Genomic DNA, 14,446 nt, shown 5'->3' with positions numbered 1-14,446 from the left:
TTTTCAGACGCTTGCTTTAATGTTCTGAGCAGTATGTTTTAATGCCAGATTTCTATCAAACAACACACAGCTCTACCAGGCCGCGCTGCTTTTATGCTATTAAAAACAGGAAGTGCTGGTTTCTTCATTTCAAACGTTGACTGAATACAACTGAACCTAGTCAAGTCACAGTAATGCACTTGTGAGAAGAAGGATGGAGACTTTCAGACAGTAGTTCAGCATCATCTTCAGTGCCTCAGATGATGAGGCAGACTGATGAAGATGATGAAATCTGATGTGACAATCCCACCAGGCAGCATCAGGTCTTCTGAAGGCCGACAAGCTCGCAGCTCTTTTTCCACAGCTTGGCCTGCAGCTCAGCGTCATAGGACAGGTCAGAGGACTGCGTCTTGAGGCCGTTGTACAGGTAACAGCCTCCCACCCCCTCCAGCTCAGTGGCAGCAGCAGCATAGATTAATATGGAAGCTCCCTCTGCTGGAGACTGGGGGTGACACAAGAACACGGTTACTGTGAACCACACAATGCTGTAACAGAAATATTGTCTAATAAATACATCAGAACTGAGGTTATTTTATAACTTGTATCTTCAGCAAACAGATCAAGTAACTTAAAGGGACTTTACAGACTTTTGAATTTGTATGCTCGTGATTGCCCCCTCAGGCCAAAAGCGTAACGGCAGCTTCAATAGGAGGCTCGTGCACCAGGCGTGCATGCTGTACGTGCACACTCAACGAAAATAACAGCTGAGACAGTCCCTTGTGTGTGTGTGTGTGTGTGTGTGTGTGTGTGTGTGTGTGTGTGTGTGTGTGTGGCCCAGAGGACAGAAGAACGCGCAGCTAATTAATTAAATAATTTGGTTCTGTACCTTTCTCTTCAGCACAGCTGACAAAGGTTTATGATGGGTCAGTCCTCCTGCATGCTCAGATCATTCCCTTCCCTTGCTTGAAAAATTGTTCCAAAATTAAAGTTGAACCCACATCTTTTTTATCTGTGAATTCAATGCCGTTCGGCGAGTCTCAAATAAAATTTGGGCATCTTACTGTAAAAAAAATACCATTAATGTAAAAAAGAAACTCTAAATAAACTATGTTCACATCCAGAATCGCACCCAGGTCTTCTGCATGGGAGTCAGACATCTTACACGGTGAGCTATACACCAGCAACATTCATAGCATTTGTAACTTTTATATCCTTTATGACACCTGAAACAACGTCAAACCAAAGAACAGTTCAAAGCGAAAATTGCTATTTTGTTGCTAATTTGCAGGAAATATCTAGATGAAAGTAGCTAAGGGTCCTCAGAAATGTAGCTAGGTTCATCACTAGGTGTTAGGAACAGTGGCAAAGTCGCTGAGTTGGCACTACCTCTCTCTGCTGCTAAAGCTACGGATAGCAAATGCTAAGGGCTATGAGAGTGACCGAGCAGCCTGCTCGACCCGAGCAGCTCTCTTTTTCTGTGATTTTAGAGAAAAACAGGCAATCACAGTAAAAATGCCAGGGCTCATTCTACAGGACCAGGGCATTGCAGGAGAATGTATGAAGAAGACATTTATTATTTCTATACATGTTTTGGCTGTCAAACTTCCATAATGCCCCTTTAAAGAGGCCTTTCACTGAAAAACCATTTTTACCTACTGTTTTTGAAAATGATCGGCCACTCAGAGCCTCCTACACCTATCTCCTGCATTAGCTACTGATAGAAAACAGACGGTGAACTTCTGGGATTAGAAAAGCCTGACAGATCTACGTCACACTGTCGTCCATCACGACGGGGAAGACCGTTTTGTTTTAGTGTCCAGGAAACAGCAGAGAATGCCTCGTTTAGTAGAAGCTAACTGTTAGCATTAGCAACTTCACCACATGGCAGGACTCCTTCATACTTGTGTTATTTGTGGAGATAAAACATCAAAGTTGCAAAGCAAACAGAGTCAGTGGTAGAGTCGTGTTGCTGTTAGCCAATCAGAGGCAAGATGTCCAAATATCAGGAAATAAGACTGAATCCTGTTGTCTGAAGCTACTTTTCCCCCAGCTGAATTCCCTGCTGAAACAGGTGCAGTTAAGCTTTGTTACTCGTTACTGTCCAGCTCAAAGCATTTTCAAAACACAGAAAACATTTAATTTCAAGGATTTTGAACCCCTTGTCAGAACCCCGGCTCAACAGTAAAACCAGTCCTGCACCTGAGATATTTCATTAGATCTGGAATTAAAACGATGGGATTGGGATTGTTTTAAATTTGAGTGTTTAGTGTTATTGATGCTGCTGCAGAGATCCCACGCCTGTTGCATGTGAAACTGCTCCATTTCAAACAGAAGCAACATTCAGGTTCAAGTCATTTAAGTCTAAGTCACAAGCAGATATTTATAAGGGTCTGAAGTGCCACATGTGGCCCCAGAGCCGCAGCTTTCAGACCCGTAGTCTAAGACAGGTGTCGCGTTATGAAAAAAAAAAAATCATCAGTTGAGCTTTGATCTAATGGCCTAAGCCTTTCCCCCGGGGTCTCAACAGACTAGCGCAGGGTCCTTAGCTGTGGATTTCCTAATGTTTTCCAGAGCAACACACAACTCTAGGTTAGTGTGAGTCGTGGAGGATGGCTGCTTATACTGAGCCGGGATTCTCTAGAGGTTTCTTCCTGTTAAAAGGGAGTTTTCCTCTCCACTGTCGCTGCATGCTTGCTTAGTATGAGGATACTGTATAGTCACTGACACTAGTCAGTGACTTGATGCAATTTGCTGGGTTCCTTATGTAGGAAACATTATTTCTGATTGGCTTAATGAACTGTGAATTGGAATGTTTATTATGTGAAGTGCCTTGAGACGACTCTTGTCGTGATTTGGCGTTATATAAATAAACTTGAATTGAATTGAATAGTGAGGGCTGCTCACTCCCAGTCCATCATTGTGCTTGTAACTAAGGTATAGGTGAGTGTGCTCCATACTTTGTCTTTTTAAATCATATTAGAATGTTTTTTCTTTTTCGTTTTTATCTGTTTGGCCCAACTTTATTGTAATACTTGGTTCTGTTGTGTTTTTTATCTGGGAAAGGTGCTGCGTAAATACACTTTACTTATTTACTTCTTTTGGGAAGGCAGACCCTCCCGGTGCCCGTGGCCCTGTCTCAGGCTGACCTTGCAAGGCTCTGACCACCATATGTGTAAACTGACCATAAAGAACCTGTGTTTAGGTGAGACCGCTTTTATACACACCCTGAACAGGACCTTGGCTACTGGTTGTTTCAGCATCTTTGCAAGGGTCCAAAGGTTATCGTAGAGTGCCGTGTCCACCATCCCTGGGTCCACAGCGTTCACAGTCACAGGAGATCCACTGGCAGCCAGCTGTTCCTGAAGGAAGTAGGTGAAGAGGACCAGAGCCAGTTTACTCTGGGAGTAGGCAGCATGAGAACTGTAGCAGATCCTGGAGAATAGGGACGACAACACATTTAGATCAGAGCTGGAATGTCCTTCCTTTATTAGCTGACTTCCACATTCTCCTGTAAATCTTTACACCAAGTGAAGACACTTTAATTCTCGTTTCTGCACCTGGACCTCCCGTCTGACTCCTAGTGTCTGCTGCCTGCACTGCAGCTAGCTTCTGTCGTTACCGGTGAGCTTTAGCAAAGCTCCGCCGACTCCCTCGGTACGGGTAAGATCTGAATGTTTGTATTTACTTTAGTAGTTTTTATTTGACTCCCTTTGATGATTTTACAAAGCAAGGTGACCTTAGAACCCAAGGAATGATTATGCTCTCTTTATAATACAGTCTCATGTCTTGTGTCCACACCTCATGTTTAGGTCCTCCAAGTCCAGAACTCCTGCATAGTGAGTGGCAGAAGACATGTTGATGATTCTGGAGCAGCGGCCCGGCTGCCCTGACTTCTTCAGCAGGTCCAGCAGCAGGTTGGTCAACAGGAAGTGCCCGAGGTAATTGAGGCAGAAGTGGAACTCAAAGCCATCCTCTGTTGTTCTCTCAGGAACCAGCATGGTCCCAGCTAATAAAAGGACAGCAGATAAAAAACCAGTCTGGGTGCATCTTTGGTTTGTGTTCTCGTTCTGATGGGTTCATGCATTAAAAGTTGAATATGGACCATGAACACCACAGTGACATCTAGTGTGTGGAGGTTGTAATTGCAACAACAGAACAAGGTTTCCAGCCGTCGGGACACCAGGTTCTCTGCTGATATGAGAAATGATTTTATTTGGCTCCATCTGTTGAATGCTTCACCTAAACTCATTCTGGTTTTAGATCTTTTATGGTCGCCCCTCTTCTGAGAAGAATACTAACACCTTTGGGCTCAGAAGCAACTGCTTGAATTGCCGAGTCCACCATTTTGCACAGGACCAACCTCGCTGTGCTGAGCGAACTGTTTGGCATTGACAACCCACAATGGTGGCCTCTATTGGCTGGTAGATGTAAACATAAACTCAGTGTTGTGTCCCTCAAAATAATAATTTTACTATTTTTTTTTAAAAATATATAGCTTTTAAAGGAAATACTCTACCTTCATTCTGCACACCTCTCAACGCCCTGTGGAGGTATTTCTATTTCAAATAAAGCTTTTTATTACATTGTTCCATATTCATAGCCTGGCCAGCCAGCCCCATGCTTCCTTATGGGAAGTATTGGGTCTGGGAACTCTTCTATTTAAATAACCCCACCCCCTGAGAATTCTGACAGAGCCAATCAGCGCTGAGCAGCATAGGTCACACCGCAACGCTCAGTTCCTCATAAACAAGGATGATGGCATCTGAAGCGGAGTTTGCTGCGCCTCTGTCTTCTGTGCTAAAGAAAAGCCTTTCTTCCAAAGAAAGATGTCTGCGCCATCGCCAGACCCCGTTTTTCAGTACAGCTAAAAAACTACAACGTTGCACGGAACAGTTGGCATTTTCTCCTTTTTTCTGACTGGTTAGTTTTGAGCTGGCTAGTCCCGCCCCTCATATGCCTCCAGACTAGTTCTCCGTAGAATTAAACAGGACGAGTCTGGCAGGCCAGGCTACCATATTCAACCTTTAAAGCTAAAATAGAACATTTTTGGTGAAAAAATAGCTTTTAACCCTATATAAATAAATATATAATATAAATATAATGTGGAGATCAAAAAATAAATACAAAAGCAATAAAGTGGTTCTCTCACATTTGTCTAAAATCATCCACAAAAACAAGTTTCAGACTGAAAGCAGCTATTGGGCCAGTGGGTTGTTGTTGGTCTGTCTGAACTGCCGCACTTCCCTGGGCCCTCCACTCATTACACACTCACATATTCATCAACAGAACACCACTGGTGTGAGGTTCTCCGCTCAATAACATCAGAGAAGGAGAAACAGCCGGCTGCTACCACAATGCACAGACCTAGTCTGGCTGTCCTACAGACATGGTCTGGACAGACGGACTTAATATAGACATGATCGGCACGTCCATGTGACGTTGACTGTTTGCAGGGTAGGAACATCTACCAGAGTCCCAAAAAGAAAAACATTTGAAGTCACGAACAACAAAAGGTTTGGACCTGGAAACCGGTGACTGGTGTTTAGCACCATCTCGTTCCATCCGGCAATGGGGGCTTTCAGTTCTGGTGTCGGTACTAGATCTGCTGCCAGATCGGCTCGGGGTCCTGCGCCTGCTGATGATGTCACATTACTGAAAATCCACTCAGCTTTCACACTTACGTTTTGGAAAGACATCAGCAGTTTTGTTAATAAATTCTTGTTTGTTACCACCTAAATGTTTTCTTTATAATTGTAATTTGTTAATAAAGCACCATATTATCATTGTTTTGTAAAGAATGTGAAACTGCATAAAACAACATCAGACTGCCAAAACACAACGGTTCTTATATGTGAAGCCACATCTGTTTGTATTAATGTGGAATTTGCCTGTAAATTTCCTTAGTTATGTAAATTCATTCATTCATTCAAAATGTTGCTTGGTGTCTTTTCAGTAAAGTTCTTTTATTTTATTTTTCCCCATTTCATCAAAATCAAGAGCTTTTGAGGGTCACAGTTTATCAGTTGATATCTTTTAACATTTCCTTAGAAAATTCTAACATATTTTCTCCGAAAAGTGTTGATTTTTGGACTACAGGACTACAACCACTAAAACTACAACCGTAAATTCATTCGGACCAATCAAAATCTTCATTATCAACGTGCTAATGTAACTTTTATGAACATGGTATTATAACTTACGTAAGTCTTACTTTCAGCCAATCATCTACTGTGAAGTAATTTGCAGCCGATCTGGTACCGACACCGGCAGAAGATACCCGAGGAAGGGAGTGTTCTGTGACCGTGTTTGCATTCAAAACCTAATTTGTTGCAGATTCGTTATAACAGGTTTAAAGCCTCAGTGCAGTTCAGAATTTCGGCTATGGTAGCCCACATGAATCAAAAAGGCAATATGTCAACAACAACTTCCAGCTTTCAATCCATCAATCAGCTCCATTCTTTTAATTTGTATTATTGCCTAAATTTTATCTAAATACATGTTGAGTACAAAAACTGTGAGGCAGAGGTGTGTCACATATGGTTGGGGCAGGGCACGCAACCCAAGAGGACGGAGCAGAATTTCCCCAAACCAGCAAGGCAGTCGTGGACACAGACAGCACCATCTATGTTCCTAATACACGGATTTTTCTGCTTCCTGGTCACGAGATGTGTGACGTACACTTATGAAGATCAGTTTCAGAGCTGAGATACTTGTTCTCACAGTGTGGAGGCTCATTCCGACGCCCACACAGTAAAAAAATGCAAATGATGACTTAAGATTCAATGGCAGTTAATGAGTTAGAGCCAAGTCAATACTACGGGCTCTAACTAAACCTGTTGGTATGTGAGCTGATCTGAAACATGTGAAGGGACAGGGCTTGAAGGTTTCTGGAATAACTATGAAGAACCAGCGAGGATTTCTGTTAATCCCAATGGAGCAAGTGAAAAATGAATGTAAATCATCTCAGAAATACGTGAATAGGAGATCATGCAAAAGACGAATTACACTTTTCTAGGCTGCTGATACCTCTGTGTGAAAGCAGAAGTGTTAGATATGCTTAAATATCTGACGTTAAAAAACTAACATTTTATTTAAAAAGCAACTGAAGGTTTGTCAAACGTCATTTCCATTAACAGCTTTATGAAACAAGATGTGTTACTGCTGAGTAGAATGTTTTAGAGTGTGTGTGTGTGTTGGGGGGGGGCAGCCTACCGTTGTTAATCAGGACATGGAGAGGCAGCCCTCTGTCTCTGAACATCTGAACAAACGTGTGTACGGATTTCAGAGAGGTCAGGTCCAGGAAGACAAACTCGGCTTGAAGCAGAAACAAGCACAGATGTCAATAACGAATAAGACATGGTTCTGAATTTCCTCGTAGCTCCACAGCTCTGATCCAGGATACAGAACAGGAGCGCGACTCTCCTGCTGCACATCTCTGATGTCCTGTTTTGATAAGTGCAGGAACCAGCAGAGACAGATTTGTAGACTTTACCTTTCCCTTCATTGGCAACTTCGTTTATCTTCCTGACAGCCACAGAGCCCTCTTCTCTTTGGTTCCCAGCTGGAGATGATGAAGATCACAGAGAGGCTCAGTGGGAGGATGTTCAGCTGCTGGTACACCGACTCATCAGATTCTGATGTACTGATAAACATTAGACTTTCATATATTAGATTCATGACACACAATTGAAGTAGTTCAAGCCTTTTATTGTTTCTAATATTGATGATTTTGGCATACAGCTCATGAAAACCCAAAATTCCTATCTCAAAAAATTTGCATATCATGAAAAGGTTCTCTAACCGAGCTATTAACCTAATCATCTGAATCAGCTAATTAACTCTAAACACCTACAAAAGATTCCTGAGGCTTTTAAAAACTCCCAGCCTGGTTCATTACTCAAAACCACAATCATAGGTAAGACTGCCAAACTGACTGCTGTCCAGAAGGCCATCATTGACACCCTCAAGCAAGAGGGTAAGACACAGAAAGACATTTCTGAACGAATAGGCTGTTCCCAGAGCGCTGTATCAAGACACCTCAGTGGGAAGTCTGTGGGAAGGAAAAAGTGTGGCAGAAAACGCTGCACAACGAGAAGAGGTGACTGGACCCCGAGGAAGATTGTAGAGAAGGACCGATTCCAGAGCTTGGGGGACCTGCGGAAGCAGTGGACTGAGTCTGGAGTAGAAACATCCAGAGCCACCGTGTACAGGCGTGTACAGGAAATGGACTACAGGTGCCACATTCCCCAGGTCAAGCCACATTAGAACCAGAAACAGCAGCAGAAGCGCCTGACCTGGGCTACAGAGAAGCAGCACTGGACTGTTGCTCAGTGGTCCAAAGTACTTTTTTCGGATGAAAGCAAATTTTGCATGTCATTCGGAAATCAAGGTGCCAGAGTCTGGGGGAAGACTGGGCAGAGGGAAATGCCAAAATGCCTGAAGTCCAGTGTCAAGTACCCACAGTCAGTGATGGTCTGGGGTGCCATGTCAGCTGCTGGTGTTGGTCCACTGTGTTTTATCAAGAGTAGGGTCAATGCAGCTAGCTATCAGGAGATTTTGGAGCACTTCATGCTTCCATCTGCTGAAAAGCTTTATAGAGATGAGGATTTCATTTTTCAGCACGACCTGGCACCTGCTCACAGTGCCAAAACCACTGGTATATGGTTTACTGACCATGGTATTACTGTGCTCCATTGGCGTGCCAACCCTCCTGACCTGAACCCCATAGAGAATCTGTGGGATATTGTGAAGAGAAAGTTGAGAGAAGCAAGACCCAACACTCTGGATGAGCTTAAGGCCGCTATCGAAGCATCCTGGGCCTCCATAACACCTCAGCAGTGCCACAGGCTGATTGCTTCCATGCCACGCCACATTAAAGCAGTCATTTCAGCAAAAGGATTCCTGACCAAGTATTGAATGCAAAACTGAACATAATTATTTGAAGGTTGACTTTTTTTGTGTAAAAAACACTTTTCTTTTATTGGTCGGATGAAATATGCAAATTTTTTGAGATAAGAATTTTGGGTTTTCATGAGCTGTATGCCAAAAAATATAAGAAACAATAAAAGGCTTGAACTACTTCAGTTGCGTGCAATGAATGTAATATATATGAAAGTCTAATGTTTATCAATACATTACAGACAATAATGAACTTTGTCACAATATGCTAATTTTTTTAGGACCTGTGTTATTAAATATGCTTATATTAGAGCAGTGTGTTGCATTACTATATCAAATTTATTTCTATATTATAGTAATGTAGGGTAATGTTGGGTTTTCATGAGCTGTATGCCAAAATCATCAATATTAGAAACAATAAAAGGCTTGAACTACTTCAGTTGTGTGTAATGAATCTAATATATATGAAAGTCTAATGTTTATCAGTACATTACAGACAATAATGTACTTAATCACAATATGCACATTTTTTGAGAAGGACCTGTATATTGAAAATACTGCTGGTGAGATTTTTCAGGTGTCTGAACAACCTACCTATGATAACATGCATGCCAAGGCTGGACAAATGTCTGGCCGTCTCAAAACCCATTCCTCTGGTTCCCCCGGTCACTATGGCAACTCTTCCATTTAGTTTGGGTAAGACTGAACAGAGATCAGAAAAAAGTGTTTGGTTTTCTTTAGTAAAGTAAGAAAATATCGATATGGCATTATATCATGATATTTTTTTCCTGTGATATTATATCGATATTCAAAAGCTGTGTATCAAATTTTTGGAAGAATTTACATGCAAACTAGGGATGCTCCGATCCGATCACGTGATCGGAAATCGGGCCCGATCACGTGACTTTTAAAAGATCGGAATCGGGTGTTAAAGATCGGATTTAACCTTATAAAACAACAAGCATGACATTTTTAATCAATCTTGAGTTTCAAATTGAATAACAATGGCATAATTTTGTACCAAGTTTCACTTCCTCAATAGCGACATGACAACACCATACGGCAGCCGTAACGTCACACGTTTTAAAGCGGACCGTGGAATTCAGGCAGCAGTTAGCTAGCAGGTTAATGCTCGTCTCGCTCCAGGAGAGCAAAAAATGTCAGCGGTTTGGAATCATTTTAAACTGCACTTTATTTGGGAGCCGTAAAGTAAAAGTTGAGCTCCATGTAGAGCACATGGAAGAGGTGATTTACCAGTTCTTTGCAATTTGATGTTGATGTTTTATACTTGAATGGTGAAGTTCGTACACCACTTTGATTAGGCATATCTTTTGTTCGTTTTAATAAACTAGTCAGTCAAAGGCCTAAGATGTATTTTATTTTGTTACCTGACTAAATTATGCAACTACCTCTTAGAGGTGGAGGTAAGCACTTTAATTTAACTTCTATTATTGTGTTGAGTTATTTTACAAACCTTTTCTACTTTTCTATAAAAACAAATTTGTTTACATATTGTTGCACCACTGATAAGCTACAAAGATATAATTTTGTTTACTTGGTTTGAAGTGCTGCTGCACTAACAAAATGTTTCTACTTTCTTATGGTAGCATGTTGGATGCAGTCATATAAATAATAATAATATTAATAATAATAAACCTAACAGGTCAATTTGGGTGCAGTCTCCCTTTTTTCTTGCTATTTTATTGTATTGCTGAAGTATCGGATCGGGACTCTGTATCGGCAGATACTCAAAATCAAATGACTCGGAATCGGATCGGGAGCAAAAAAATGTGATCGGAGCATCCCTAATGCAAACATTTGTGTATTTTCTTTTCTTTTGGTGTAATTCAAACGCTAGTTGTCAGCAGTGTGCAATGGGTTTTGTTTCCACCACTGAAATGTAAATCCCTCTATTACGATTCAGATTCCTCATGTTGAACATGTTAAGTATCCGTTTGGACTGTTAATTGAATTTTCCTACAATTATTTCAGTCAAAAAAAATTACACTAATAACATCTGGCCCAGTGTTTCCCAACCCTGGCCCTCAGCGCCCCCCTGTCTTGCATGTGTCCTATGTCACGATTTCCAACAGCGTTAGCTGTTTTTACAGGACCATAGCGTTTGCAAAATGGGATTTGCCGCAGCTCCCTGGGGAAAATTTTGGCATTTATAGTAGCAAAGCTGAAGCTAGAATAAACTGCCATCAGGCATCTCTCAAACCAAGACGGGATAAAGGGAGGTCGCTGGGCCTGGCTGAATGTATCGCAATATCGTCTCCCCGCCAGAATTTCACCAATACACATCCCTAGTTTTCTTTTGGAACAGGGCATATTCAGGGAAACTCAAAGTCATTTACAAGACTTTGAAAATCTAACAAATAATAAAGACTTCATTACTATACCCCTGTCAATAAACTTTTATTCCATTATTGTCCACTTTTCTGGGGTCGGGTCACAGGGGCAGCTCCTCCAGGGGAATCCCAAGGCATTCCCTGGACAGCCCTGAAACGTAGTCCTTCCATCATATCCTGGGTCTTCCCTTAGGTCTCCTCACAGTTGAATTTGCCCAGAAAACCTCAACAGAGAGGACAAGCTACCTCAAAAGGCTCCTCTCGATGTGGAGGAGAAGCAGATCTACTCCGAGCCCCTCCCGGATGACAGAGCTTCTCACCTTATCTCTCAAAGAGCCCAAACACCCTGCGGACAAAACTCTATTTAGCCGCTTGTATCTAGGATCTCGTTCTTTCGGGCACTACCCAAAGCTTGTGACCGTAGCTGAGTGTTGGAACATAGATCGACCAGTAAATCGAGAGCTTCACTTTCCACTCCCTGGGCCTTGCAACTGAGGAGCAGGTCTGACCGGCATCCTCCCTCACCATCGGAGCCCTGCCCCTCTCTCTACAATAGAAAATGTATACACTGTTTTAATATTGATTCGGTATCAGAACACAAAATAATGCTATATTTCAGTGCATCAATATTGTCATAAATCTTTTGATTTACATGCTAACATCAGTGTGTCTCGCTCGCAACAAGTAACATTCAGTACGTGTGCAAAACCCAGATGCACATTTGTATGTCTGTGTACTTTATGCTGTGTCTTTCTGGAAACTCAACATTTCTATTTTTATTGACTGTTTTAATTGCTGAAGGTTACGATAATAGTCTGCTTCCTTTTGTATTTACCTGGATTACGTTTTCCAACTCTCTTAGTGTATGTGCTGCCTGTAAGTTAATTTCCCCACTGAGGGATGAATAAAGTCTATTCTATTCTTATATTGATGTAATATAGGTAAATATCGGTCATCGGATACAACAGCAATATTAATATTGGACAACGATATCGGCTCACATTTTCATATCATGCATCCCTAATGACTTCAATCTTGACTAACGGGGCTGGCTTACTTAAAGGACGGAACTGGGCTTCAGACTTCCACTAAATAAAATAAGTCTCATGAAATAACCACATTTTTCTCCTAAAGGTTTATAATATTTATTCATACCGTACATAACCCCTCCCCTTCAGGGCATGTGCTACGGAAAATCTAAACTTTTTTGGGGTTTAACCTTTGACCTGTATGATTTCACCAAACCACAAAACACACGCTCCTACATCATGAGCCAGTCACGTTATTTTGGTTAGCAGCTAGAAAATCCCACTGCTTCTATTAGGCAGCTGGCATTCTTGGATGGATTGTGAGAGCAGCAACCCTAAAACAGTCCTGCCTTTGTTTCTCTGGGACCAGTAAACAGATTTCTCTAAGAAACACCTCAGGCATTCAGCAGGATGAGATTTTCTCTTCTTTTTTATTACTAGATAGCAGAAAAAATGAAAGATCTGATTTTAATCAGCAGAAGCGTAGAAAACTCAAATACTGTTTTAATGAGCTGTACTTCCTGCTGATGTTTGTTCAATTCTTATTCTGTTCAAACATGTAAAGCAGCAAAAATCTTTACTCTCCTGTTTATGCCAACATCTACAACGCTGTAAAATCCACTGTAAAGAGCACGTGACACTACGGACCTACAGCAGCGGACCTGGTTATTAATTATTTGTGCTGACATCAAGTACATAGAAGAGGTTTGCAATGTTAATGGTTTATAAACAAGACTGACACTTATTACTTCTGAGTGTTTTTGAAAACAATGAACACAAAAAACTAAATTCTATGTGATTTTAATAAGCATTCTTATTAAGTCAAGTCAAGTCAAGTTTATTTATATAGCGCCAAATGACGACAAGAGTCGTCCCAAGGCACTTCACATAATAAACATTCCAATTCACAGTTCATTAAGCCAATCAGAAATATTATTATTAAGGTCTTTAATTATGTAAAATATTGAGACAGAAAGCTTAAAGTTCTACTTCAGTACAAGGCATCAATAAAAAGGCATTAATACTTTCTGTGTGTATATATATAGTTAAACATAGTAATACTTACTGGCCTTTACTAACTAGTTTCTAGGTTTAGATGCCCATGTTGTGCTGAGATGTGTCCCCCGCTGTTTATCTGTGTGTATGAATAAATGTATGTTTATGCATAGGAAACTGATGACCAGCAGGAACAGGATACGTGTTATTGTTTCTACCTGATTCCTCTAAATGAATCTTTTTGCTCTTTTCATTTTAATATATCCCGGTAAAGAAAATCAACTCTAATCAAACGTTAAAACTTAGAACTGAGAGTGAGGAGAGAACTGAGCTCAACTAGTAAACTAGAATGATGGTAAGAAACGTCCAGCCACTAAACTACTGCGTGAATTTTAATACTTCTCAGATGGTTTTATTAAACACTCCGAACCGATCACATCAACTCCGACCCTGGAGTGACGTTCGGGTCAAAATTCAAACGTAAACCGAAGAGAACCTGACCTGGCAGCGGGAAGGAGCGGTGGAACAGCTGATATACCAGAACTTTGAGACCGCACAAATACAGCCTGATGAGAGGCAGCAGAACCGCGAGCAGCCACATCCTCCGACACCAGCACGCGCGGCGGCGCTTACTGAGTTCAGCTCACAGCATTGTCGGCGGTTCCGCCCACCCGGGGACCGCCCGCAGAATCAGACCTTCACACCTCCCGTTTCAGACCGCTACTGTTTTAGAGACAGCGACCTCTAACGGATGGGCGTTGAACTGCAGCTGCAGATAGCCCTTAGCGCGTGTGTAAAGGCAGGAGCAGAGCCAAGGGTTTTCCAGCTGTTGCTTTACAGTTGCTTAACCTCCTGGGACCCAAACTTGTATTTGGTTTGATTTAAAAGAAAAAAACATATCTAGCTATTACAGATTAGTCGACTGTAATTAACAGAAATAAAGTTACAAAAATTTAAATTCTATTAAAATTGGTTAAATAAAAATGTTGTCAAATATCCTTAAAAAAAGAAAGACAACAGCAATTATTTTTAAATTCAAGTCAACATCAAGTGTCTATAAATAATAACAAAAAAGGTCTAAGAAGAAGAGAATAAGATTTTTAAGTGCAAGGAGCCAATGTCCACGTATATTGCAAAAGGTTGTGGCTAAACAGCTCACAGCTCTTGATGAGCATAACATCTATGATTGATTCC

At 41.4% G+C, this 14,446-nt stretch overlaps 1 protein-coding gene across 1 annotated transcript; it reads right to left on the bottom strand.

Moving 5' to 3' along the window:
* Positions 1-13,962, bottom strand: dhrsx (dehydrogenase/reductase (SDR family) X-linked). The gene is made up of 7 exons (XM_015957799.3): positions 13,754-13,962; positions 9,472-9,579; positions 7,472-7,540; positions 7,192-7,293; positions 3,778-3,985; positions 3,204-3,411; positions 1-481 (listed from the first exon to the last, which is right to left on the bottom strand). The coding sequence occupies exons 1-7, from the start codon at positions 13,851-13,853 to the stop codon at positions 299-301; spliced, it is 978 nt and encodes a 325-aa protein (XP_015813285.3). The 5' UTR covers positions 13,854-13,962; the 3' UTR covers positions 1-298.
* Between the last annotated feature and the right edge of the window lie 484 nt (positions 13,963-14,446).

Source organism: Nothobranchius furzeri, chromosome 3 (assembly GCF_043380555.1).
Source record: "Nothobranchius furzeri strain GRZ-AD chromosome 3, NfurGRZ-RIMD1, whole genome shotgun sequence".
Lineage (NCBI taxonomy): Eukaryota > Metazoa > Chordata > Actinopteri > Cyprinodontiformes > Nothobranchiidae > Nothobranchius > Nothobranchius furzeri.
The sequence above is the reverse complement of the archived record's forward strand: the minus strand, read 5'-3'. Positions and strand labels throughout refer to the sequence as shown.